We start from the raw sequence: 26,370 nt of genomic DNA, 5'->3' as shown, positions 1-26,370 counted from the left end.
GGTCTAGCGCTCTACGACGTAGCCTTCGTTGGCGTAGGGATTCGGATCGTTGTGGAGATTGTCTTTAGAGTGTCTTCCTGACATGCAGCAGATGAGTCTGTAGATGGCCACGAGGGGGATGGAGATAACTGGGACTGAAGACAGCAGGACACAGATGGCAAACACCCAGTCTGGATACGGCAGAACCTCTGTGTCGGGGAAGTTCACCTGCACAGACAGAATCAGACAACTTCATTGCCATGCAACAAATGACATATCTCACAGGGCATATCTCAAATGACACCCTATTCCCTGTAGGCTGTTAGTACTCACATAATAAGCAGTGCACTACGTGTCCGTCTGACTGTGGCTGTCTCTCAACTGAAACCCAAGTCCCCTTTACTAGTAGGAACAATTATCATACACTACTATTGAACCTCTTAAATTGACACCTACAGCCTAGCTGATCTGAGCAGAGAAATGCTTCACACTAATACAGAATGTTCCTGAAATATATTGACGTAGCTATCTAACACAGCTTTTTTTCAAAACCTCTCCTAATAATATAAATAATAATATGCCATTTAGCAGACGCTTTTATCCAAAGCGACTTACAGTCGTGCGTGCATACATTTTTGTGTATGGGTGGTCCCGGAGATCGAACCCACTACCTTGGCGTTACAAGCGCCGTGCTCTACCAGCTGAGCTACAGAGGACCACAGACCTCGAGGACTGCCAGCCATTCAATGTATTTGATCTATTCCAGAACTGTCACACCTGATTTGAACTTTCAAATTCAACCGTAGGCGGCTCTTCCAATAGACTTAAGTACATTTTAATTGAACTTGCCAAAATTATATAATTACTCCTGTCTATACACACATAAAATCATTCAAAACAATACACCAGAGAGTATGATTTAAGCCAAAGAGGATCATTAGCTTCTTTTTTTTTTAAATAGCTGGGGATTGTTTTAAATCACAAGGCCAGAGCATAACCTCCAGTTGGGAAGCGCCCAATTTGGGGAGCGAGCGCAGCATGTCTGATTTATTGATTTGCGGCTGTCAGTGAAATTCATCTCAAATAGGCCTAGGCATATCGCAATGTTTCAAAATACAATCGCTGGAAAAAGAATTCTAACCTATCAAAATTCTCAACTAGCTCTCGGCTCAATAGCCTAGTTTATTGGCACTATAGCAGAGAGCATCGGTGTATATTCACTGCCTTTATCATTAGGTGAGTCTGTGCTCCTGGATATTTTTATTTATTTATTTATTTTGGACTATTTCCTCCTCCATGCTAGATGGCCGTCATAGCCTACAATAATACCTGATTCACATAGGATTTGTGGTATGTTGCCTGCAAAAAAAATAATTTGGCAATGTTTTACGGAAATTGGTTAAAGACAATTGTGATAAAAAAAAAAAAGTATACCAGTTTCATTTAAGGACAAAAAAAAAACGACAGCTGCCCCGTACAGGTTGCAAAATAGTTTAGGTTTTCGATGTACCGATTCGATGGCACATGGTTTATGAACTGATACACAAAACAACGCCGGATTCAAAACTTCGTTTTTCTATTTAAATAATAATCAACAATTCTTGCAACCAATAGAAGGTTTTATATATATATATGGGGAGTGATCATTAGATCATTTGTTTTGGTACTGCCGATATGTAACTTGTTTTTGGTTGCAGCTTCAGGAATGGCTGAAGAATTGCAATATTTACCTGGAGCTAACTCTATAAATAGCACTGCCGGGTGATTTGAAAAGTCATAGTCAATCGATCAATAATATAATAATACTCTTAGCAAAAATGTTTATCCTTAATTCACTGTCAAGGCTGAGGTGTATGTGGTGTGGGAGTCAGGCGCAGGACACCGAAGCTTAGTCCAACAAAGTTTACTTGTGAACCACAAGGCAAAGATACAATGAACGGCCTCGAAACAACAGAGGCGAGCAATTACGCAACTATGCGTAAAACAACAAAACAGAGAAAAAACACGCAGCACTACGGACAGGCGAAAAACAACACACAACCTAACCAATACAAAACAGGCAACTTATAGAACACGTAATCAGACACAAACGGACACAGGTGTAATAGACAGACAAAAGCAATCAAACATAGAAACATTAAACGGTGGCAGCTAGTACTCCGGGGACGACGAACGCCGAAGCCTGCCCGAACTAGGAGGAGGAGCAGCCTCGGCAGAATCCGTGACAGTACGCCGACCCCGGCCTCGGGGACGGCCAGGAGGACTCGGACCCGGGCGCGTGGGATGCCCACGGTGGAACTCAGTCAGGAGGGATGGATCTAGGATGTCCCTCCTAGGCACCCAGCACCGTTCCTCCGGACCATACCCCTCCGACTCCACGAGATACTGGAGACCACTCATCCGGCGCCTCGAGTCCAAGATGGTCCGGACCCTGTACGCCGGGGCCCCCTCGATGTCCAAAGGGGGCGGAGGGGTCTCTCCTATCTCATCTTCTTGGAGTGGGCCAGCTACCACCGGCCTGAGAAGAGACACATGGAACGAGGGGTTAATATTCTTGTAATCAATAGGCAGTTGTAACCTGTAACACACCTCGTTCAATCTTCTCAGGACTTTAAAGGGCCCCACAAACCGCCGACCCAGCTTCCGGCAGGGCAGGCGGAGGGGCAGGTTTCGAGTCGAGAGCCAGACTCGATCTCCCGGTGCGTACACCGGTCCCTCACTGCGGTGGCGATCGGCGCTCGCCTTTTGTCGACGGATGGCCCGCTGCAGATGGACATGGGCAGCGTCCCACGTCTCCTCCGAGCGCCGAATCCACTCATCCACCGCAGGGGCCTCGATCTGGCTCTCGTGCCAAGGTGCCAGGACCGGCTGATACCCTAAAACGCACTGGAAAGGTGTTAAATTGGTGGAGGAGTGGCGGAGAGAGTTCTGGGCCATCTCTGCCCAGGGGATATACCTAGACCACTCCTCCGGCCGGCCCTGGCAATAGGACCTCAGAAACCTACCCACATCCTGGTTGACTCGTTCAACCTGCCCATTGCTCTCTGGGTGGTACCCCGAGGTAAGGCTCACCGAGACCCCCAAGCGTTCCTTGAACGCCCCCCAGACTCTGGAGGTGAACTGGGGACCTCGGTCACACACAATATCCTCGGGGACCCCATAGTGCCGGAACACGTGGGTAAATAGGGCCTCAGCGGTCTGTAGGGCAGTAGGGAGACCCGGCATTGGGAGGAGACGACAGGCCTTGGAAAACCGATCCACAACGACCAAAATGGTGGTATTCCCCTGGGAGGGGGGTAGGTCGGTCACAAAATCCACCGAGAGGTGGGACCATGGTCGTTGTGGAACGGGTAGGGGATGTAACTTTCCCCTGGGCAAATGTCTAAGGTGCCTTACACTGGGCGCACACCGAGCAGGAGGAGACATAAACCCTCACATCCTTAGCTAACGTTGGCCACCAGTATTTCACGCTAAGGCAGTGCACTGTCCGGCCAATACCTGGATGTCCAGAGGAGGGTGATGTATGAGCCCAATAAATAAGGCGATCACGAACCTCGAGCGGAACGTACGTCCGCCCCACAGGACACTCTGGGGGAGTAGGGTCGGTACGCAGTGCCCGCTCGATCTCCGCATCGACCTCCCACACCACCGGAGCCACCAGACAAGACTCCGGCAGTATGGGAGTAGGCTCAATGGACCTCTCCTCTGTGTTATACCGCCGGGACAGGGCGTCTGCCTTACCGTTCTGGGACCCTGGGATGTATGTGATCTTAAAAACAAACCGGGTCAGGAACATGTTCCACCTAGCCTGACGAGGGTTCAATCTCCTAGCTGCCCGGATGTACTCCAGGTTACGGTGGTCAGTCAGAATGAGGAAAGGGTGTTGAGCCCCCTCAAGCCAATGCCTCCACACCTTTAGGGCCTGGACTACAGCTAACAGCTCCCTGTCCCCTACGTCATAATTACGCTCCGCCGAGCTGAGCTTCTTAGAATAGAACGCACAGGGGCGGCGCTTAGGTGGCGTGCCGGACCGTTGCGACAGGACTGCCCCAATACCGGCCTCGGACGGGTCTACCTCTACTTGGAATGGTAAAGAGGGATCCGGATGCGCCAGCACCGGAGCCGAGGTGAACAGGTTTTTCAGTTTGACAAATGCCCTGTCCGCCTCAGCTGACCACTGCAAGCGAACCAGACCCCCCTTTAGCAGGGACGTAATGGGAGCTGCAACCTGTCCAAAGCCCCGGATAAACCTCTGGTAGTAATTAGCAAAACCCAAAAACTGCTGCACCTCTCTTACAGTGGTTGGAGTTTGCCAATTACGCACGGCCGACACACGGTCCACCTCTATCTTCACACCAGACGCGGACAACCGATAACCCAAAAAGGAGACGGACTCCTGGAAGAACAAGCATTTCTCTGCCTTGACATACAAGTCATGCTCCAACAGTCTCCTCAACACTCGGCGCACCAGGGCTACATGCTCGGCTCGTGTAGAAGAGTACACTAGGATGTCGTCGATGTATACTACCACACCCTGCCCATGCATGTCCCGGAAAATCTCGTCAACAAAGGATTGGAAGACTGCAGGAGCATTCATTAACCCGTATGGCATGACGAGATACTCGTAATGACCCGAGGTGGTGCTAAATGCTGTTTTCCATTCATCCCCCTCCCTAATGCGCACCAGATTGTACGCGCTCCTGAGATCCAACTTTGTGAAGAACCGCGCTCCGCGTAATGATTCTGTCATAGTCGCAATCAGTGGAAGAGGGTAACTGTACTTAACCGTGATCTGATTGAGACTACGGTAATCAATACACGGGCGCAAACCCCCGTCCTTCTTCTTCACAAAAAAGAAACTCGAGGAAACCTGGGAAGTGGAGGACCGTATGTATCCCTGTGCCAAGGACTCGGCTATGTAAGTCTCCATAGCCGCTGTCTCCTCTTGAGACAGGGGATACACACGGCTCCGCGGAAGTGCCGCTCCTGTTTGGAGATCTATCGCACAATCCCCTTGTCTATGAGGTGGTAGCCGTGTTGCCCTCGTTTTGCTGAACACAAGTGCTAAATCCTCATATTCAGGGGGAATGCGCATTGCGGGCACTTGGTTCGGACTCTCTACCGAGGTCGCCCCTAAGGAAACACCTAGACATCTCCCTACACACTGGGCAGACCACTCCATAAGAGCCCTCTGTTGCCACGCAATGGTAGGATCATGGGCGCTTAACCAGGGAAGCCCCAGCACCACGGGATACGCAGGAGAGTCAATCAGATAAAACTGAATGATCTCCTCATGACCCCCCTGCGTCGTCATCTTAAGTGGTGCTGTGACTTCTCTGATCAACCCCGACCCCAACGGCCGGCTGTCTAGGGCATGAACAGGAAAGGGGGCTTCTACCGGCCGAAGGGGAATTCCTAACCTATAACAAAATGCACGATCAACAAAATTCCCAGCTGCGCCTGAATCTACTAGCGCCTTATGCTGGGAATGAGGTCCCACCTGTGGAAATCTCACAGGTATACACATGTGACCAACAGAGAGCTCTGGGTAAGTGGGGCGCCTACTCACCTGGAATGACTCCCCAGTGCGTGACCTGTTGTCCCCTCTCCCAGGAGACCCTCCCCAGCACCTGGCCGCGGTGTGTCCTCCACGGCCACAGTTGGTGCAGGGGATGGCCCCCCTCGGGTTCTCTCTCCTCCTCTCTCTAGCGCCAGCACCTCCGAGCTCCATGGGAATCGGCTCGGAGGTGCTGGAGGGTGGAATGGACGACCCCCACTCGGGACGTCCGCGGGTAGCCAGCAGGGTGTCGAGACGGATGGAGATGTCCACCAACTGGTCGAAGGATAGGTTGGTGTCCCTGCAGGCCAGCTCACGACGAACGTCCTCTCGTAGGCTACACCGGTAATGGTCGATGAGGGCCCTCTCATTCCACCCCGCATCCGCCGCTAGAGTCCGGAACTCCAGGGCGAACTCCTGTGCGCTCCACTTCCCCTGTCGGAGGTGGAACAGACGCTCCCCCGCCGCCTTCCCCTCAGGTGGATGATCGAAGACAGCCCTGAAGCGGCGGGAGAACTCCGCTTAGGTGATGGTAGCGGCGTCTATTCCCCTCCATTCGGCGTTGGCCCACTCCAACGCCTTGCCGGATAGACAGGAGATGAGGGCGGGGACGCTCTCGTATCCCGAGGGCACTGGGTGTATGGTGGCCAGGTAGAGTTCCACCTGCAGGAGGAACCCCTGACACCCGGCTGCAGAACCATCATATGCCCTCGGAAGCGAGAGCCGAATGCCACTGGGTTCCGGTGCTGAGAGAGGAGGACTGGCCGTTGGTTATGGTATGGTGTGAGAAGGCGTGGGCACCTCTCCCGTAACCAACCGGCGCAGAGTGTTGGACACCTCGTTCATGGCGGCCCCAAGTTGCCGGATCATGGTGTCTTGGTCGCTGATCCGATCCTCCAGCGACTTGGGTGCCGCCACTGCTCCTGCTGACTCCATACTGGTGTGTTGTTCTGTCAAGGCTGAGGTGTATGTGGTGTGGGAGTCAGGCGCAGGACACCGAAGCTTAGTCCAACAAAGTTTACTTGTGAACCACAAGGCAAAGATACAATGAACGGCCTCGAAACAACAGAGGCGAGCAATTACGCAACTATGCGTAAAACAACAAAACAGAGAAAAAAACACGCAGCACTACGGACAGGCGAAAAACAACACACAACCTAACCAATACAAAACAGGCAACTTATAGAACACGTAATCAGACACAAACGGACACAGGTGTAATAGACAGACAAAAGCAATCAAACATAGAAACATTCAACGGTGGCAGCTAGTACTCCGGGGACGACGAACGCCGAAGCCTGCCCGAACTAGGAGGAGGAGCAGCCTCGGCAGAATCCGTGACATTTACAATCTGTAGAAACTTTGAGAATAGAAAGGTTCAGAACTTTTGTGAAGCATCACAGTACGGTTGAAGAATATATGGCAATTAGAAAACAAAACTGGATAGTTTTCAGAGATAGATGGGACGGGTTGACGGTAGCTGACAAAAAAAATAAACAAAACAACAAATGTAAAGTAAATATACTTTGCCTTCTGAAAGTATTCACATTTTGTTACGTTACTAAATGTAGTTTTTTCTCTCATCAATAATGAGAAAGGAAAAAGAGGTTTTTAGAAATCCATTTTAGAATAAGGCTGTAACGTAACAAAATATGGAATTGGAAATGATGCAGACAATTCAGTTGATTGAAGCCACAATCTATCTTCAATATTAAAGCTGATCTGAATTCAGGCTGTTCTTTGGGCAAAAGGGGGGGTGCAACTCTGGGGGTTCCTGAGGTGAGGTTTGAAAAGGTTGCTCTTACATAGTCAGGATTCCATGCTGGGTAGGTGGGGTGTTTCTGGGCCTGGACGGCAACATACGCCATCAACACGACGACCAGCATCAGAGGGCTGATGACCAACCAGCAGACCTTCCAGAAGATGTTGGGTCTACGTCCTGTCATGAACTCCAGGTCATCACTGAACCTACGGAGACAGAAACGGGGAGAGTCAGAAGAGGCTTTTTAAAACAACATGCTCGTCATTACAGGTTCAGCACAGAAGAAAGAAGAAGAGATGGAAGAGGAACAGATGAAAGAGTAACTCCCCAAGCTATTGCCTAAGAACTGCAGATAACCGTGGTTCAATAATTGCAGATGATCCAGGATCAAGCACTTGCAGATGACCCAGGATCAAAACCCAGTCGGTCACAAGTGGATTGTGTCAGAGGAATCGTACATTTGCTCAAGTTGTGGAAAATGCTGAACCTAAAGATAAGGTGAACAACCACTATATTTATATTTAAACGTTTAATAGACAAAACAATAGACAGGCATGTGCATATGGGGAGACAGACATGTTCCTCAGAGGTTCCTAGCAATCTGCCCCATTCTGAAGACCACCCGCTGGGCACAGACGTCAATTCAACGTCTATTCCACGTTGGTTCAAAGTAATTTCATTGAAATGACGCTGAAACAACGTTTATTCAGCCAGCGTGTGTGCCCAGTGGGAAGATACTCACTACAGATCAAACCAGGACAACTGTAGTATTGTGAGGCTCTTACCGTCCTATTCCGTAGACGTAGACCACAGCGATGATCTCAAAGAAGGCGATGATGAGAAAAGGAATGGAGCCCACGTAACTGTTAAAGATCTCCAACCAGTAGTTCCCTGATCCCAGACAGAATATCAGAGCCAACAGGAACATTACCAGGCAGATTATTGCTGGAGAGAAAGAAAGTGGGGAGTGAGGGAGGGAGAGACAGAGAAAACAAAGACGGCATTAAGATAATTCCCAAAGACGGCGTTAAGATAATTCCCAAAAGAACAGTTATTCGTCACACATTGGCAAGGGCTAAACTAAGCCCAAAATTATTCAATATCGAAACATTAGAAAATCAGTTCATTTCCTTGTTGGCTTTTACCTGTGAACAGCTCGTTGGGCATCCACTTGGGCACCAGTTTGAGGTCATGAAGGGGCGTGAGGACGCCTTCCAGATTACCAAACATGGAGGACAGACCCAGACTGAACAGCATTACGAAGAAGAGCACAGCCCACACCTGGTCAAACAGACAGGAATCACATCAACAACACAGCCCACACCTGGTCAAACAGACAGGAATCACATCAACAACACAGCCCACACCTGGTCAAACAGACAGGAATCACATCAACAACACAGCCCACACCTGGTCAAACAGACAGGAATCACATCAACAACACAGCCCACACCTGGTCAAACAGACAGGAATCACATCAACAACACAGCCCACACCTGGTCAAACAGACAGGAATCACATCAACAACACAGCCCACACCTGGTCAAACAGACAGGAATCACATCAACAACACAGCCCACACCTGGTCAAACAGACAGGAATCACATCAACAACACAGCCCACACCTGGTCAAACAGACAGGAATCACATCAACAACACAGCCCACACCTGGTCAAACAGACAGGAATTGAATCAAATCCAGCTGTATTTAACTGGATTTCACGCAGAGTTGTCTCTGAATTTGAACCATAGTTTTTTTAAAAGAAGTAATACAAAAATAAAACAAAGGGTCAGCCCATACCTGAGAGCCAGGCATCGATATCACCGCTTCTGTGAACACGATGAACGCTAACCCAGTACCAGACGCACTCTGGATTGAGGAAAACAAGACAACCAATTAGCTTCTTTGATGCAGCGTGTGTAAATTCAATAACAACTTGACTCAACCCATGTTTGCCCTGAGGTAGTTTTTTACCCTGAGGTAGTTTAACTCCTGAGCATAGTACCTGATCCAAGAAGGTTTGCAGGTCGCACGTCTTCAGGTTGAGATCGGATACTCTAGCTGGATGTGTCCCATTTAAAGAGTCAAACCACTGGTCGTAGTTTTCAACCGTTATGTTCATGTCGCTAATCTCAAACTCATTGGTCAGTGCTAAGATGTTACTGTAAGTTACAACAAAAGAAACATATTGGTCATTTGTTTTGGTTGAGTTTGCATCTGCTTTTCCAGAGGATATCAAACCCAGAAGGTAGAATATAAAGGTTAAATGAAACTTGAATGTAAACTGTAGGCCTAAATGGGGATAGTTTTATGATTTAGCTAGCGCAAATGTTGCCAAATAAACTAAATATTGTATCACACCTACCCATTCAGACAGGTGACATAGTTGGTGTGAGCCTTGAATCCCAGGATGGCAAAGATGGGGATGGAGGCATAGATAGATGTGGCACTGTTTATAACCCCCACTACAACAGCATCCCTCTCACAGTCATTCCTGACAAAACACACAGACAAGAAAACAAAGGGAATGCAAATTCTTGGTCAATGGCGGAACAGCGAGGGAGGATTGTCGAGGGAGGTGAACGATATGGTAAATAACCTGCCTTGGGGGGGACGAATGACTTGCTGGACCAAGAATGGTTGATGTTACTAATAATGATTGACCATTGGGCTTACTTGAGGCTGTTGTAACTGGAGAATGAGATGAGTCCACCAAAGGCCACTGACAGAGAGAAGAAGATCTGAGTGGCAGCATCCAGCCATACCTGGGGGTTCTTCAGGATCTCCCACTGATGAGACACACAGGCAGAAACACACATATTATTACATTATTACAATTGAGGTGGATCGTCAAGACACGTCACTTTCCCTCTCTCTCTGTCTCTCTCTCTGTCTCTCTCTCTCGGTCTCTCTCTTTCTCACTCAGGCTAAATCTCAAACTGAACACTTGGCCCTTAAGCCCTATCACCCTTTTTTTACGCTGATCTTAACTTTGTTTTCTACATAATATTTCTGTCAGCATTTTCTATGACAGAAAAAAGCTTTTGGACGTCAGAAAAGCGATCACTAATCTCGATTTGGATGAAGAGTTCTACTTTAAAGAGTCGGCAGCTGTGGACGCCCTGGTCATTCTGGACCATTCCAGACCCTAAGGCCCTAATCCTCGGGACTCAAAAGAGGAAGAGACGGTGCTGAACGATCCGGAACGATCCGGCACCCCGATAAAACTACGTCGGCAAGTAAATAAACCGCCTCTACCCTATTGGTGAACGTACAATCACTAGAGAACAAACTGGACTGTTCGAAACTATCCTATCAACAGGACCTGAAGAATCGTAAAATCCTATGTTTTTCAGAGTCGTGGCTGAACAAGGACATGGATAATATACAGTGCAATCGGAAAGTATTCAGACTCCTCTTTCCACATTTTGTTACATTATAGCCTTATTCCTAAAAAAAAATTATTAACCTACACACAATACCCCATAATGACGAAGTGAAAACAGGTTTTTAGTAATGTTTGCAAATGTATTTAAAATAAAAACAGATACCTTATTCACATAAGTATTCAGACCCTTTGCTATGAGACTCAAAATTGAGCTCAGGTGCATCCTGTTTTCATTGATCATCCTTGAGATGTTTCTACAACTTGATTGGTGTCCACCTGTGGTAAATTCAATTGATTGGACATGATTTGGAAAGGCACACATCTGTCAATATAAGGTCCCACAGTTGACCGTGTATGCCAGAGCAAAAACCAAGTCTTGAAGTCAAAGGAATTGTCTGTAGAGCTCCGAGACAGGATTGTGTCGAGGAACAGATCTGGGGAAGGGTACCAAAAAATGTCTTACTCAGTAAAAAGCACATGACAGCCCGATTGGAGTGTGTCAAAAGACACCTAAAGGACTCTCAGACCATGATAAACAATATTCACTGGTTTGATGAAACCAAGATTGAACTATTTGGCCTGAATGCCAAGCGTCACGTCTGGAGGAAACCTGGCACCATCCCTATGGTGAAGCATGGTGGTGGCAGCATCATGCTGTGGGGATGTTTTTCAGCGGCAGGGACTGGGAGACTAGTAAGGATCGAGGGATGAACAGAGCAAAGTACAGCGAGATCCTTGATAAAAACCTTCTCCAGAGCGCTCAGGACCTCAGACTGGGGCGAAGGTTCACCTTCCAACAGGACAAAGACCCTAAGCACACAGCCAAGACAACGCAGGAGTGGCTTCGGGACAAGTGCCTGAATGTCCTTGAGTGGCCCAGCCAGAGCTCAGACTTGAACCCGATCGAACATCTCTGGAGAGACCTGAAAATAGCTGTACAGCGATTCTCCCCATCCAACCTGACAGAGCTTGAGAGGATCTGCAGAGACGAATGTGAGAAACTCTCCAAATACAGGTGTGCCAAGCTTGTAGCGTCATACCCAAGAAGAATCGAGGCTGTAATCGCTGCCAAAGGTGCTTCAACAAAGTACTGACATGGGACTTGACCTTACTGCAGTACGGCATCGTAAACCGACTTCAGTGGGCAAATGCTCACCTTCGATGGCCACTGGTACGCTGGAGAAGTGTGCTCTTCACGGATGAATCCCGGTTTCAACTTTTCCGGGCAGATGGCAGACCATGGGGCGCTCTGTTCACGACATTGACATCAGCACACTGATGGGTGAGCAGTTTGCTGATGTCAATGTTGTGAACAGAGCGCCCCATGGTGGGTGTTGGGTTATGGCATGGGCAGGCAGAAGTGAAAGACAATGAACAAAATTGCATTTTATCGATGGCAACTTGAATGCACAGAGATACCATGATGAGATCCTGAAGTCCATGGTTGTGCCATTTATTCGCCGCCATCACCTCAAGTTTCAGCTAGATAATGCACGGACCCATGTCGCAAGGATCTGTAAACAATTCCTGGAAGCTGAAAATGTCCCAGTTCTTCAATGGCTTGAATACTCACCAGACATGTCACCCATTAAGCATGCTTGAGATGCTCTGGATCTACGTGTACGACGGCATGTTCCAGTTACCGCCAATTTCCAGCAACTTCACCAGACATGTCACCAAGCAACAGTGAAGCATCAGCTTTTCCGGACGACTGTGTGATCACGCTGTCCATAGCCGATGTGAGTAAGACCTTTTTAACAGGTCAACATTCACAAGGCCGCAGGGCCAGATGGATTACCAGGACGTGTACTCCGAGCATGCGCTGACCAACTGGCAAGAGTCTTCACTGACATTTTCAACCTCTCCCTGACTGAGTCTGTAATACCAACATGTTTCAAGCAGACCACCATAGTTCCTTTGCCCAAGAACACTAAGGTAACCTGCCTAAATGACTACTGACCCGTAGCACTCACGTCTGTAGCCATGAAGTGCTTTGAAAGGCTGGTCATGGCTCACATCAACACCATTATCTCAGAAACCCTAGACCCACTCCAATTTGCATACTGCACCCAACAGATGATGCAATCTCTATTGCACTCCACATTGCCCTTTCCCACCTGGACAAAAGGAACACCTGAGTGAGAATGTTGTTCATTGACTACAGCTCAGCGTTCAACACCATAGTGCCCTCAAAGCTCATCACTAAGCTAAGGACCCTAGGATTAAACACCTCCCTCTGCAACTGGATCCTGGACTTCCTGACGGGCCGCCCCCAGGTGGTAAGGGTAGGTAACAACACATCTGCCACGCTGATCCTCAACACAGGGGCCTCTCAGGGGTGCGTGCTCAGTCCCCTCCTGTACTCCCTGTTCACCCATGACTGCATGGCCAAGCACGACTCCAACACCATCATTAAGTTTGCCGATGACACAACAGTGGTAGGTCTGATCACCGACAACGATGAGACAGCCTATAGGGAGGAGGTCAGAGACCTGGCCGTGTGTTGCCAGGATAACAACCTCTCCCTCAACGTGAGCAAGACAAAGGAGATGATTGTGGAATATAGGAAAAGGAGGACCGGCCATGCCCCCATTCTCATCGACGGGGCTGTAGTGGAACAGGTTGAGAGCTTCAAGTTCCTTGGTGTCCACATCACCAACGAAATATCATGGTCCAAACACACCAAGACAGTCGTGAAGAGGGCACGACAAAGCCTATTCCCCCTCAGGAGACTGAAAAGATTTGGCATGGGTCTTCAGATCCACAAAGTTATACAGCTGCACAATCGAGAGCATCCTGACTGGTTGCATCACTGCCTGGTATGGCAACTGCTCGGCCTCCGACCGCAAGGCACTACAGAGTGCGTACAGCCCAGTACATCACTGGGGCCAAGCTTCCTGCCATCCAGTACCTCTATACCAGGCGGTGTCAGAGGAAGGCCCTAAAAATTGTCAAAGACTCCAGCCACCCTAGTCATAGACTGTTCTCTCTGCTACCGCACGGCAAGCGGTACCGGAGGGCCAAGTCTAAGTCCAAAAGGCTTCCTAACACCTTCTACCACAAAGCCATAAGACTCCTGAACAGCTAACCATGGCAATAAAATAAGTGTTAAGAGCTTGTAAGTAAGCATTTCACTGTAAGGTCTACACTTGTTGTATTCGGCGAATGTGACACATTTGATTTGATAGAGCATGTTTGGGATGCTCTGGATTGACGTGTATGACAGCGTGTTCCAGTTCCTGCCAATATCCAGAAACTTCACACAGCCATTGAAGAGGAGTGGGACAACACTCCACAGGTCACAATCAACAGTCTGATCAACTGTATGTGAAGGAGACTGGTTTTCTGATCCACACTCCTGCTTTTTTTTTTTTTTAAAGGTATCTGTGACCAACAGATGCATATTTGTATTCTCAGTCATGTGAAATCCATAGATTAGGACCTAATTAATTTATTTCAGTTGACTGATTTCCTTATATGAACTGTAACTCAGTAAAACCTTTGAAATTGTTGCACGTTGCGTTTATATTTTTGTTCAGTGTAGATGTACTGTATAGTGTATCTACCTCAATTACCTCGTACCCTGGCATATCGACTCAGTACTGGTACCTCGTGTTTTTAGCCAAGTCATCGTTAATCATGGTGTATTTATTCCGTGTGTTATTGTCTTTCTATTCGTTTTATATTTTTCTCTCTGAATTGTTGGGAAGTTAGCATTTCACTGTTAGTCTACACCTGTTGTTTACAAAGCATGTGACAAATTAAATTAGATTGGAGTGGCCACTTGCTGATGTGTTTGATAGTAATCGCTCAAGTCTGCAAGTGTTTTGGGCAAAATGACAATTGAGACGATGCGCACTTGACGTCCCAACTGCTATTTGTCAATATTCCTAAATTAATTTGTGAGCGTTGTCTCCTTGACATGTCTTGTAGCATGACTCGATATGAAACAGGCACTCGGACAGACACAGATGCGTACTCCAATGGACAGTGGAAAAAGTTGTAAAAACAAAATGACATCTCTACTCCTGCACAAAATATTTGCAAGTGTATCGGTCGCTAGTGCTTTCATCAGCTGATTTTAGCTTATTGTAGCCTTTATAAGCTCAGTGGTTGTAGCCTGCTGCTAGCTAGCTAGCTAGCTAGCTTCATTGACACACAAAGGGATGTAAAGTTAGCTAGCTAGCTAGCTAAGGATGTTGGGCGCTGCAGTGATAAACAGCATGTAGCTTGTCACTTATTTACGATAGTTTGATAGCTTGCTGATGAAGCAGTCAGTCCGTACTGACGGCAGGTAGCTTAGTGGTTAAGAGCGTTGTGCCAGTAACCGAAAGGTCGCTGGTTCTAATCCCCGAGCCGACTAGGTGAAAAATCTGTCGATGTGCCCTTGAGCAAGGCACTTAACCCTAATTGCTCCTGTAAGTCGCTCTGGATAAGAGCGTCTGCTAAATGACTAAAATGTAAATGTACTTCAGCATGTTTCCAGAGCACACAAAAGCTACATTGTAATAATAATAATAATAATAATAATATGCCATTTAGCAGACGCTTTTATCCAAAGCAATTTACAGTCATGCGTGCATACATTTTTTTTTGTGTATGTTGTAACTTTGGGTCAGCTAAACGCACAGCGCAGCAGCAGAGCAGACTCGGTACTGTACTGACTCGGGGCAGAGCAAGCCGTTTGCTGCTTCATTAGCTCATTGTGATAATGTTACTACAGTAGCTAGCTAGCCAATAGAAGGGTTGCACTATCTGGTTAGCTTCTCTCTCGTTTCATATAAAGTGACAGGCTTATTAGTAAGCTAATGGACAAGTTTTAGTGGACATGATCAAACTTCCAAAATACACTAAACTCCTTACGTAGATGTGCAATCGCATTACTAAGACCTCCTCTGCAAAAATGGTGCAGTGGAACAACTAGCGTTTGAGATTGACTCGTGAACGCGCATATCGAGTGCTCAAAGTGTTCGGTTTGAGATCCAGCCATCCTCACACACACACACACAGACTCAAAACCACACAGACTCAAAACCACATACACAGGACTCACGTCAGGTGTGAACAGGTACATTAGACCTTGAGAAGCTCCAGGTAGGGTCAGGGCTCTCACCAGAAAGATGGTCAGGACCAGGTAGGGGAACGTTGCTGTTACATACACAGCCTGTAATAAGACAGGTGATGGAAGGGCATATTTTTTGCAGCCGCTTGCCACAACAAACTCCAACGAAGATCAACATTCTAAAGTTGGCAGATGTTGGTTACTTTTAGAATGTTGTGTTGTAGAACAGCTGACAGGGCATTTCAGAGACATGGGGTTGACACCTTTTCCATGGTTATCGGTGCCTCTTTACAATGACGTGATGAAACTTGAAACAGGAAGGTGTTGCAGCAAACTAGTATCATGAAATACATGCATCAGAAACACTTTGTTGACTTGTCAGAGAAATATCAGCAAGCTAGGCTACCTAACTGCAGTAAAATAGCTACCTAGCTCTCTGCTTGGCTAAACACAGAACGTCAGCACACTGTTTTCTGGCTAAACAGATCCATCTCGTCTCAAGTCTTTTAGTTAAATATTTAAATCTTGGTAACTCCAACTAGAGCGTTCAGATTGAGCAAACTTTGTTCTAAAATTGCATGAAACCATCTTGGCTGTATCTGTACCGGGCTTTAACCCCCCAGAGGTAAAATGCAGCACACTGTCTGCCTCACCTTGCCGATGGTCTCGATTCCCCTGATGAAACAGATGTAAACGATAGCCCAGGCGGTAGCTAAGCTGACCACCATCCACCACTGTAGAGAGCCACTGGTGTCCATGTTAGGAGTGATGTTCAGGGTCTGGCGGTACCAGAAGTAGTTGACCGGCGTGCTTTCTACACACTCCTCCACGTACCCTGGATCAAATGATCATTTACTTTGGTCAAATTACATAATGTACACTTGCTGTTCATTCTTCAACTGTGGTCCAACCTACAAACTGTGCATGGTCCCTGACAAATGAACAAAGAGCTAGAATTAACTAATAATAATAATAATAATAATAATAATAATAATAATTGATCGGATTTATATAGCGATTCATACAGTGCCTTGCAAAAGTATTCAACCTCTTGGTGTTTTTCCTATTTTGTTGCATTACAATCTGTAATTTAAATGGATTTTTATTTGGATTTCATGTAATGGACATACACAAAATAGTCCAAATTGATGAAGTGAAAAAATAAAAAAATGTGTTTTCAAACATTTCAAAAAATTAAATCACGGAAAAGTGGTGCGTGCATATGTATTCACCCCTTTGCTATGAAGCCCCTAAATAAGATCTGGTGTAACCAATTACCTTCAGAAGTCACATAATTATTTAGATTGCACACAGGTGGACTTTATTTAAGTGTCACATGATCTGTCACATGATCTCAGTGTATATATACACCTGTTCTGAAATGCCCCAGAGTCTGCAACACCACTAAGCAAGGGGCACCACCAAGCAAGCAACACCATGAAGACCAAGGAGCTCTCCAAACAGGTAAGGGACAAAGTTGTGGAGACGTTCAGATCAGGGTTGCGTTATAAAATCATCCGAAACTTTGAACATCCCACGGAGCACCATTAAATCCATTAATAAAACATGGAAAGAATATGGCACCACAACAAAACTGCCAAGAGAGGGCCGCCCACCAGAACTCTCAGACCAGGCAAGGAGGGCATTAATCAGAGGCAACAAAGAGACCAAAGATAACCCTGAAGGAGCTGCAAAGCTCCACAGCAGAGATTGGAGTATCTGTTCATAGGACCACTTTAAGCCGTACACTCCACAGAGCTGGGCTTTACGGAAGAGTGGCCAGAAAAAAGCCATTGCTTAAAGAAAAAAATAAGCAAACACGTTTGGTGTTGGCCAAAAGGCATGTGGGAGACTCCCCCAACATATGGAAGAAGGTACTCTGGTCAGATGAGACTAAAATTGAGTTTTTGGCCATCAAGGAAAACACTATGTCTGGCGCAAACCCAACACCTCTCATCACCCCGAGAACACCATCGGCAGGGACTGGGAAACTGGTCAGAATTTAAGGAATGATGGATGGCGCTAAATACAGGGCAATTCTTGAGGGAAACCTTTTTCAGTCTTCCAGAGATTTGAGACTGGGATGGAGGTTCACCTTCCAGCAGGACAATGACCCTAAGCATACTGCTAAAGCAACACTTGAGTGGTTTAAGGGGAAACATTTAAATGTCTTGGAATGGCCTAGTCAAAGCCCAGACCTCAATCCAATTGAGAATCTATGGTATGACTTAAAGATTGCTGTACACCAGCGGCACCCATCCAACTTGAAGGAGCTGGAGCAGTTTTGCCTTGAAGAATGGGCAAAAATCCCAGTGGCTAGATGTGCTAAGCTTATAAAGACATACCCCAAGAGACTTGCAGCTGTAATTGCTGCAAAAGGTGGCTCTACAAAGTATTGACTTTGGGGGGGTGAATAGTTATGCACGCACAAGTTTACTGTTTATTTTGTCTCATTTCTTGTTTGTTTCGCAAAAAAAAAAATTTGTATCTTCAAAGTGGTAGGCATGTTGTGTAAATCAAATGATACAAACCCCCAAAAAATCCATTTTAATTACAGGTTGTAAGGCAACAAAATAGCAGGTCCCCCTGCTCAAGCCAGCGCATGTCCAGGCCCGTCTGAAGTTTGCCAATGACCATCTGGATGATCCAGAGGAGGAATGGGAGAAGGTCATGTGGTCTGATGAGACAAAAATAGAGCTTTTTGGTCTAAACGCCACTCGCCGTGTTTGGAGGAAGAAGAAGGATGAGTACAACCCCAAGAACACCATCCCAACCGTGAAGCATGGAGGTGGAAACATCATTCTTTGGGGATGCTTTTCTGCAAAGGGGACAGGACGACTGCACCGTATTGAGGGGAGGATAGATGGGGCCATGTATCGCGAGATCTTTGCCAACAACCTCCTTCCCTCAGTAAGAGCATTGAAGATGGGTCTTCCAGCATGACAACGACCCGAAACACACAGCCAGGGCAACTAAGGAGTGGCTCTGTAAGAAGCATCTCAAGGTCCTGGAGTGGCCTAGCCAGTCTCCAGACCTGAACCCAATAGAAAATCTTTGGAGGGAGCTCAAAGTCTGTATTGCCCAGCAACAGCCCCGAAACCTGAAGGATCTGGAGAAGGTCTGTATGGAGGAGTGGGCCAAAATCCCTGCTGCAGTGTGTGCAAACCTGGTCAAGACCTACAGGAAACGTATGTTCTCTGTAATTGCAAACAAAGGTTTCTGTACCAAATATTAAGTTCTGCTTTTCTGATGTATCAAATACTTATGTCATGCAATAAAATGCAAATGAATTACTTAATCATACAATGTGATTTTCTGGATTTTTGTTTTAGATTCCGTCTCTCACAGTTGAAGTGTACCTATGATAAAAATGACAGACCTCTACATGCTTTGTAAGTAGGAAAACCTGCAAAATCGGCAGTGTATCAAATACTTGTTCTCCCCACTGTATGTCTCTCTCGCTGTCTCTCTCTCTATATATACACTGCTCAAAAAAATAAAGGGAACACTAAAATAACACATCCTAGATCTGAATGAATGAAATAATCTTATTAAATACTTTTTTCTTTACATAGTTGAATGTGCTGACAACAAAATCACACAAAAATTATCAATGGAAATCAAATTTATCAACCCATGGAGGTCTGGATTTGGAGTCACCCTCAAAATTAAAGTGGAAAACCACACTACAGGCTGATCCAACTTTGATGTAATGTCCTTAAAACAAGTTAAAATGAGGCTCAGTAGTGTGTGTGGCCTCCACGTGCCTGTATGACTTCCCTACAACGCCTGGGCATGCTCCTGATGAGGTGGCGGATGGTCTCCTGAGGGATCTCCTCCCAGACCTGGACTAAAGCATCCGCCAACTCCTGGACAGTCTGTGGTGCAACGTGGCGTTGGTGGATGGAGCGAGACATGATGTCCCAGATGTGCTCAATTGGATTCAGGTCTGGGGAATGGGCGGGCCAGTCCATAGCATCAATGCCTTCCTCTTGCAGGAACTGCTGACACACTCCAGCCACATGAGGTCTAGCATTGTCTTGCATTAGGAGGAACCCAGGGCCAACCCCACCAGCATATGGTCTCACAAGGGGTCTGAGGATCTCATCTCCGTACCTAATGGCAGTCAGGCTACCTCTGGCGAGCACATGGAGGGCTGTGCGGCCCCCCAAAGAAATGCCACCCCACACCATGACTGACCCACCGCCAAACCGGTCATGCTGGAGGATGTTGCAGGCAGCAGAACGTTCTCCACGGCGTCTCCAGACTCTGTCACGTGTGCTCAGTGTGAACCTGCTTTCATCTGTGAAGAGAACAGGGCGCCAGTGGCGAATTTGCCAATCTTAGTGTTCTCTGGCAAATGCCAAACGTCCTGCACGGTGTTGGGCTGTAAGCACAACCCCCACCTGTGGACGTCGGGCCCTCATACCACCCTCATGGAGTCTGTTTCTGACCATTTGAGCAGACACATGCACATTTGTGGCCTGCTGAATGTCATTTTGCAGGGCTCTGGCAGTGCTCCTCCTTGCACAAAGGCGGAGGTAGCAGTCCTGCTGCTGGGTTGTTGCCCTCCTACGGCCTCCTCCACGTCTCCTGATGTACTGGCCTGTCTCCTGGTAGCGACTCCATGTTCTGGACACTACGCTGACAGACACAGCAAACCTTCTTGCCACAGCTCGCATTGATGTGCCATCCTGGATGAGCTGCACTACCTGAGCCACTTGTGTGGGTTGTAGACTCCGTCTCATGCTACCACTAGAGTGAAAGCACCGCCAGCATTCAAAAGTGACCAAAACATCAGCCAGGAAGCATAGGAACTGAGAAGTGGTCTGTAGTCACCACCTGCAAAACCAGTCCTTTATTGGGGGTGTCTTGCTAATTGCCTATAATTTCCACCTGTTGTCTATTCCATTTGCACAACAGCATGTGAAATTTATTGTCAATCAGTTTTGCTTCCTAAGTGGACAGTTTGATTTCACAGAAGTGTGATTGACTTGGAGTTACATTGTGTTGTTTAAGTGTTCCCTTTATTTTTTTGAGCAGTGTACTTTCGCAAGCCTCTGTACCTGTGTTGTTGTGGTTGAGGGGACATTGGCTCCAGGGCAGGGGTTCCTGGAAGGAGTTGAAGAGGTACCAGAGTACCCAGGCCACGATAGTGTTGTAGAACAGACTCACACAGAAGGACACCATCATAGAGGCTACACCTGATGGACACAGGATAGTAGATCAGAAACACTGAACAACAGCTAGTAGGGGACGTTCCCTGTCTGGCTGTTAGTTTTAGCCGCCCACTTACTCCTGAGGAAAGACAAAAAGCTGCACAGTGACTCTGATGCAATAATTTATTCAACCATCGTTTCAACAGCTAAGCTGTCTTCATCAAGGTTTCATCACCTACCTAGTCCTCCCAGGTAGGGTGATATGGAGTTCCAGACTCCGATGCTGCCCATGCGGAGCCTCTGTCCAATAGCCAGCTCCAGATAGAGCAGAGGCAGACCCTGAAACACAAGGGCTATCAGGTAGGGGATCAGGAACGCACCTGGGGAGAGGAGAGAGGGGACACGGGTCAAACACCAGGGCTATCAGGTAGGGGATCAGGAACGCACCTGGGGAGAGGAGAGAGGGGACACGGGTCAAACACCAGGGCTATCAGGTACGGGATCAGGAACGCACCTGGGGAGAGGAGAGAGGGGACACGGGTCAAACACCAGGGCTATCAGGTAGGGGAACTGGAACGCACCTGGGGAGAGGAGAGAGGGGACACGGGTCAAACACCAGGGCTATCAGGTAGGGGATCAGGAACGCACCTGGGGAGAGGAGAGAGGGGACACGGGTCAAACACCAGGGCTATCAGGTAGGGGATCAGGAACGCACCTGGGGAGAGGAGAGAGGGGACACGGGTCAAACACCAGGGCTATCAGGTAGGGGATCAGGAACGCACCTGGGGAGAGGAGAGAGGGGACACGGGTCAAACACCAGGGCTATCAGGTAGGGGATCAGGAACGCACCTGGGGAGAGGAGAGAGGGGACACGGGTCAAACACCAGGGCTATCAGGTAGGGGATCAGGAACGCACCTGGGGAGAGGAGAGAGGGGACACGGGTCAAACACCAGGGCTATCAGGTAGGGGATCAGGAACGCACCTGGGGAGAGGAGAGAGGGGACACGGGTCAAACACCAGGGCTATCAGGTAGGGGATCAGGAACGCACCTGGGGAGAGGAGAGAGGGGACACGGGTCAAACACCAGGGCTATCAGGTAGGGGATCAGGAACGCACCTGGGGAGAGGAGAGAGGGGACACGGGTCAAACACCAGGGCTATCAGGTAGGGGATCAGGAACGCACCTGGAGAGAGGAGAGAGGGGACACGGGTCAAACACCAGGGCTATCAGGTAGGGGAACTGGAACGCACCTGGGGAAAGAGATGTTCAGTAGATGTTGAACTAACTGTCAACAACATTTCATCTAACTATCCATTAACCCTAAACTTAAACCCTGGAACCTTAAGAGGCTAACTGCCAGGGCTATCAGGTAAGGGAACTGGAACGCACGTGGGGAGAGGAGAGGGGGACTGGACAGACGGGTCCAATGTGAAACCAGGTCAGAGTAGAATGAAGTTGTCCCCAGGCTTTTGATCAGGGGTAACAGTTTGTAGATGTTCAGTAGCTGTTCCCTAACCGTATAACCTCAAACCTTATAGGCCAGTTACTTATTTTACTCATGAAAACCATACAAATTCTCATTTAAATGTACACAGTTCTTTCTTATGTGACATATTGGCCTCCATTTTAAATTGTAATGGATTTGGGTCAGGTCTGAATAAATTAACCTCCAATCCATGGAACACTACTAGAGCTTTATGTAATAATGATATGCCATTTAGCAGACGCTTTTATCCAAAGCGAATTACAGTCGTGTGCATACATTTTAACATATGGGTGGTCCCGGGGATCGAACCCACTACCCTGGCGTTACAAGCGCCGTGCTCTCCCAATTGAGCTACAAGAGGACCACAATGTAAACTTGACATTGTGACCTCATTGATCCGGGAGTTGACCAGTAGACCCAGATATACAGTCAGGTCTACGATACCCTCCCCCATAGCCCCTGGTTGGGATAAGGGTTAACAGTAGAACAGCCAAGCCTCGAGGCATCCCAGTTCAGGCTGATGCTGTGTCTTTGGGGCGTCAACACTAACTGCCTAATAAGTCGCGTTGGATAAAAGCGTCTGCTAAATGGCATATTATTATTATTATTATTAAATAAATGTTGTATATGCTAATCCTTTGGTTCTGTTTATGGTCTTACGTAACATTAGAATTAAAAAGCAAACTATTTCAAAGTGCACAATAGCATTTTAATTAGTTAATGTTACTATAGGCTATATGTAAAAACTAAAAAACACTAAAAACACTGCAAGTGTTAATATACACCATAATCCAATATTATTTTGTTTAGGCAGTTCTTAAGAAACGTTATGAAACTAAGAAAATGTATTTCAAAAGAACAGAATAGCATAGTTTTTGTTTTATTATGTTCTGTGCTTATAGCATAGACTATATGCTGCTGTGGAACGCATGGAATTGCAGTTATTCTATAAAAGTGATATTTTGAAATAGATCCCAATCTGCTCAATTTTGAGAGTTGTTTGGCAAATGTTGGTCTTTTCAAAACTTTAGAATATGCTCTTTCTGATAGGTTATAGAAATCAAAACGTCCAGGGTCCTGGGTGCCGCATCGGTCAAAAGCACTGCACCGCAGTGCTGAGGCGCCACTACAGCCTGGGGTTCGATCCCAGCCTGTGTCACAACCGGCCGTGACCGGGAGCCCCCTAGGACGGTGCACAATTGGCCCAGTGCTGTCCGGGGTAGGGTTTGGCCCAGTGCTGTCCGGGGGAGGGTTTGGCCCAGTGCTGTCCGGGGTAGGGTTTGGCCCAGTGCTGTCCGGGGTAGGGTTTGGCCCAGTGCTGTCCGGGGGAGGGTTTGGCCCAGTGCTGTCCGGGGTAGGGTTTGGCCCAGTGCTGTCCGGGGGAGGGTTTGGCCCAGTGCTGTCCGGGGTAGGGTTTGGCCCAGTGCTGTCCGGGGTAGGGTTTGGCCCAGTGCTGTCCGGGGGAGATTTGGCCCAGTGCTGTCCGGGTGAGGGTTTGGCCCAGTGCAGTCCGGGGGAGGGTTTGGCCCAGTGCTGTCCGGGGGAGGGTTTGGCCCAGTGCTGTCCGGGGGAGGGTTTGGCCCAGTGCTGTCCGGGGGAGGGTTTGGCCCAGTGCTGTCCGGGGGAGGGTTTGGCCCAGTGCTGTCCGGGGTAGGGTTTGGCCCAGTGCTGTCCGGGGGAGGGTTTGGCCCAGTGCTGTCCGGGGGAGGGTTTGGCCCAGTGCTGTCCGGGGGAGGGTTTGGCCCAGTGCTGTCCGGGGTAGGGTTTGGCCCAGTGCTGTCCGGGGGAGGGTTTGGCCCAGTGCTGTCCGGGGGAGGGTTTGGCCCAGTGCTGTCCGGGGTAGGGTTTGGCCGGTGGGGCTTTTTCCTTGGCTCATGGTGCTCTAACGACTCCTTGTGACGCCTGCAAGCCCCGGTCATCAGTCGAACTGGGTTTCCTCCGACACATTGGTGCGGCTGACATCCGGATTAAGCGATCAGTGTGATAAGAAGTAGGCGGCCAGGTGGGTCATGTTTCGGAGGACGCATGACTCGACGTTCGCCTCTCCCGAGCCCATGGAGGAGTTGCAGAGATGAGCCAAGGGACCTGGGGGGGCTGGTTAGTACCAGGATGGGAGACCGCCAGGAATACCATGTGCCATAAACTCAAAATAAACGTCTGACCTACATGAACATCTGTAGTCTGATTTGCAAAAAGTATATTTGATCTTTTCTGTCTATTACACGCTGTGCTGTTCGTCAGTCTCTTCATTCACAACAACATTGATAATTGTTGACTATTGTCAATTTAATCTAGTCTTTAGGCTGCATCTATTATTATAGGCCTATGTGTGAAATTTGTTTTATATAGTAGGTGAAGTTTGGATGGGCAGCCAACTGTCGGGTGAAGGAAGGGCAGTGGGGGAAAATGGCATGGCCTCCAAAACTGCTTATAAAACATAATGTTTGTGATATTGAAATTCTAACAACGTCAGTGTGTTAAATATATTTTTGTAGGAAACGTCAGACTGAGAGGGACGTGACTTTAAAATGGCAGAGATATTACAATTTTAAATTCACATGACTTTCCAAAGATGTCGTCTGCACTTCCAGTGTTAAACCCTAGCATAGTGCTCTTCCAGTGTTAAACCCTAGCATAGTGATTGTGTTTAAGACCTAAACATCAGCCAGGTATTGTAGGAGAGCCTATGAGAATAGAAGCCTGGTATTGTAGGAGAGCCTATGAGAATAGAAGCCTGGTATTGTAGGAGAGCCTATGAGAATAGAAGCCTGGTATTGTAGGATAGCCTATGAGAATAGAAGCCTGGTGTTGTAGTAGAGCCTATGAGAATAGAAGCCTGGTATTGTAGGAGAGCCTATGAGAATAGAAGCCTGGTATTGTAGTAGAGCCTATGAGAATAGAAGCCTGGTGTTGTAGTAGAGCCAATGAGAATAGAAGACTGGCAGTGGCTGACATATCTCAGATAACCCTTCTAAGCCACAATCACGCAGTTTCTGTTCATTATGTATTCAGATATATAAACGGAGTAGATAATGTTTGACTACTGTAAGTTCCTCTGTACAGAAGTGCCTGCCAAGTATCCTCAAACATTATCTAGTTGGTCTGTACAGTACATATTGATAAAACATGGACAGAAACCACAAGATATAGTATAGTGATGCAGGTCTTTAGATGTTGTACACCATCTCATTGTGTCATTCCAAACTGGACGGAGAGGTATCGCTCGAGTCGCAACAAAATGGAATGTAACGTTGCGGGTAAAGTTCAGAATGACACAATTTCGTGTGTACTGAGAGCTTTGACATTTCTGAAGGGAAGTATTTGGGTGTTTTTGGAGCCTTTGTTCATGTTTTTTTCCGTACTGCAGAACGAGCAATGAGGAAGTGTATCGCGAGTGGTGTAATCTTCTCAAATCCAATTGAAATCGCAAAATAAGTGTCTGGACCATTCGATAACATGGAATTTACTTTTTAAAATGTAGATTCAGGTTGTAAAATAAACTTCTCCTTTTAAGTTAAAATGTTAAATAACTCGAGTTATGTCATCAAATCCTACAACCACTCAGGTCTCCGGAGGAGTTGCTTAACATGAACAAAGTTGGAGTGAAAAACAAAAGAAAAGATGTGTAAAAGCATCTATACCCCCTCCGTAGATCTGGCAGAGGTAGGGGAAACGCCACACGTTGCCCACTCCAACAGCAAAGCCAATGCAGGTCAGCAGATACTCTGCCTTGTTGTTCCACTTGGGTCTCTCCTCTTCCCCCTTGGTTTCCTCCTCTACCCCCTTGGTTTCCTCCATACCCTCCTCAGGCATCCTCAGCTCTCAGCAGTAGTTTAGCTCAGTAGTAGATCAAGCTCTGGTTTGCAGTTTAGTCCAGTGTGTTTTAGCACAGGTCCTAGCACTCTGAACCTATGTTTATTCTACAGAGGGAACACAGTTGTTCTGTTGTCCACTTGAATTCACCGGTTGGGTGTT

General features: G+C 47.5%; 1 protein-coding gene across 1 annotated transcript; it reads right to left on the bottom strand.

The window, feature by feature from the left end:
- On the bottom strand, positions 1-26,370 carry LOC311132948 (sodium-dependent neutral amino acid transporter B(0)AT3-like). Its single transcript, XM_084166341.1, has 13 exons — positions 26,037-26,370; positions 21,148-21,288; positions 20,816-20,953; positions 16,403-16,584; positions 15,741-15,851; positions 9,976-10,088; positions 9,665-9,793; positions 9,305-9,461; positions 9,100-9,168; positions 8,444-8,579; positions 8,084-8,243; positions 7,342-7,504; positions 1-207 (listed from the first exon to the last, which is right to left on the bottom strand). The coding sequence occupies exons 1-13, from the start codon at positions 26,206-26,208 to the stop codon at positions 4-6; spliced, it is 1,875 nt and encodes a 624-aa protein (XP_084022467.1). The 5' UTR covers positions 26,209-26,370; the 3' UTR covers positions 1-3.

Source organism: Coregonus lavaretus, assembly GCF_964263955.1.
Source record: "Coregonus lavaretus genome assembly, chromosome: 7".
In the NCBI taxonomy this organism is placed as follows: Eukaryota; Metazoa; Chordata; class Actinopteri; order Salmoniformes; family Salmonidae; genus Coregonus; species Coregonus lavaretus.
This window is presented reverse-complemented; position numbering and strand designations above follow the sequence as displayed.

Bases quoted from the DNA above. Each gene is read 5' to 3' on its own strand.
- LOC311132948 (XM_084166341.1), bottom strand. From the start codon at position 26,208: ATGCCTGAGGAGGGTATGGAGGAAACCAAGGGGGTAGAGGAGGAAACC. The intron at 15,852-16,402 runs GTGAGGCAGACA...GTCTTATTACAG, and splicing joins GAATCGAGACCATCGGCAAG to GCTGTGTATGTAACAGCAAC. The intron at 10,089-15,740 runs GTGAGTCCTGTG...GTGTCTCATCAG, and splicing joins TGTACCTGTTCACACCTGAC to TGGGAGATCCTGAAGAACCC.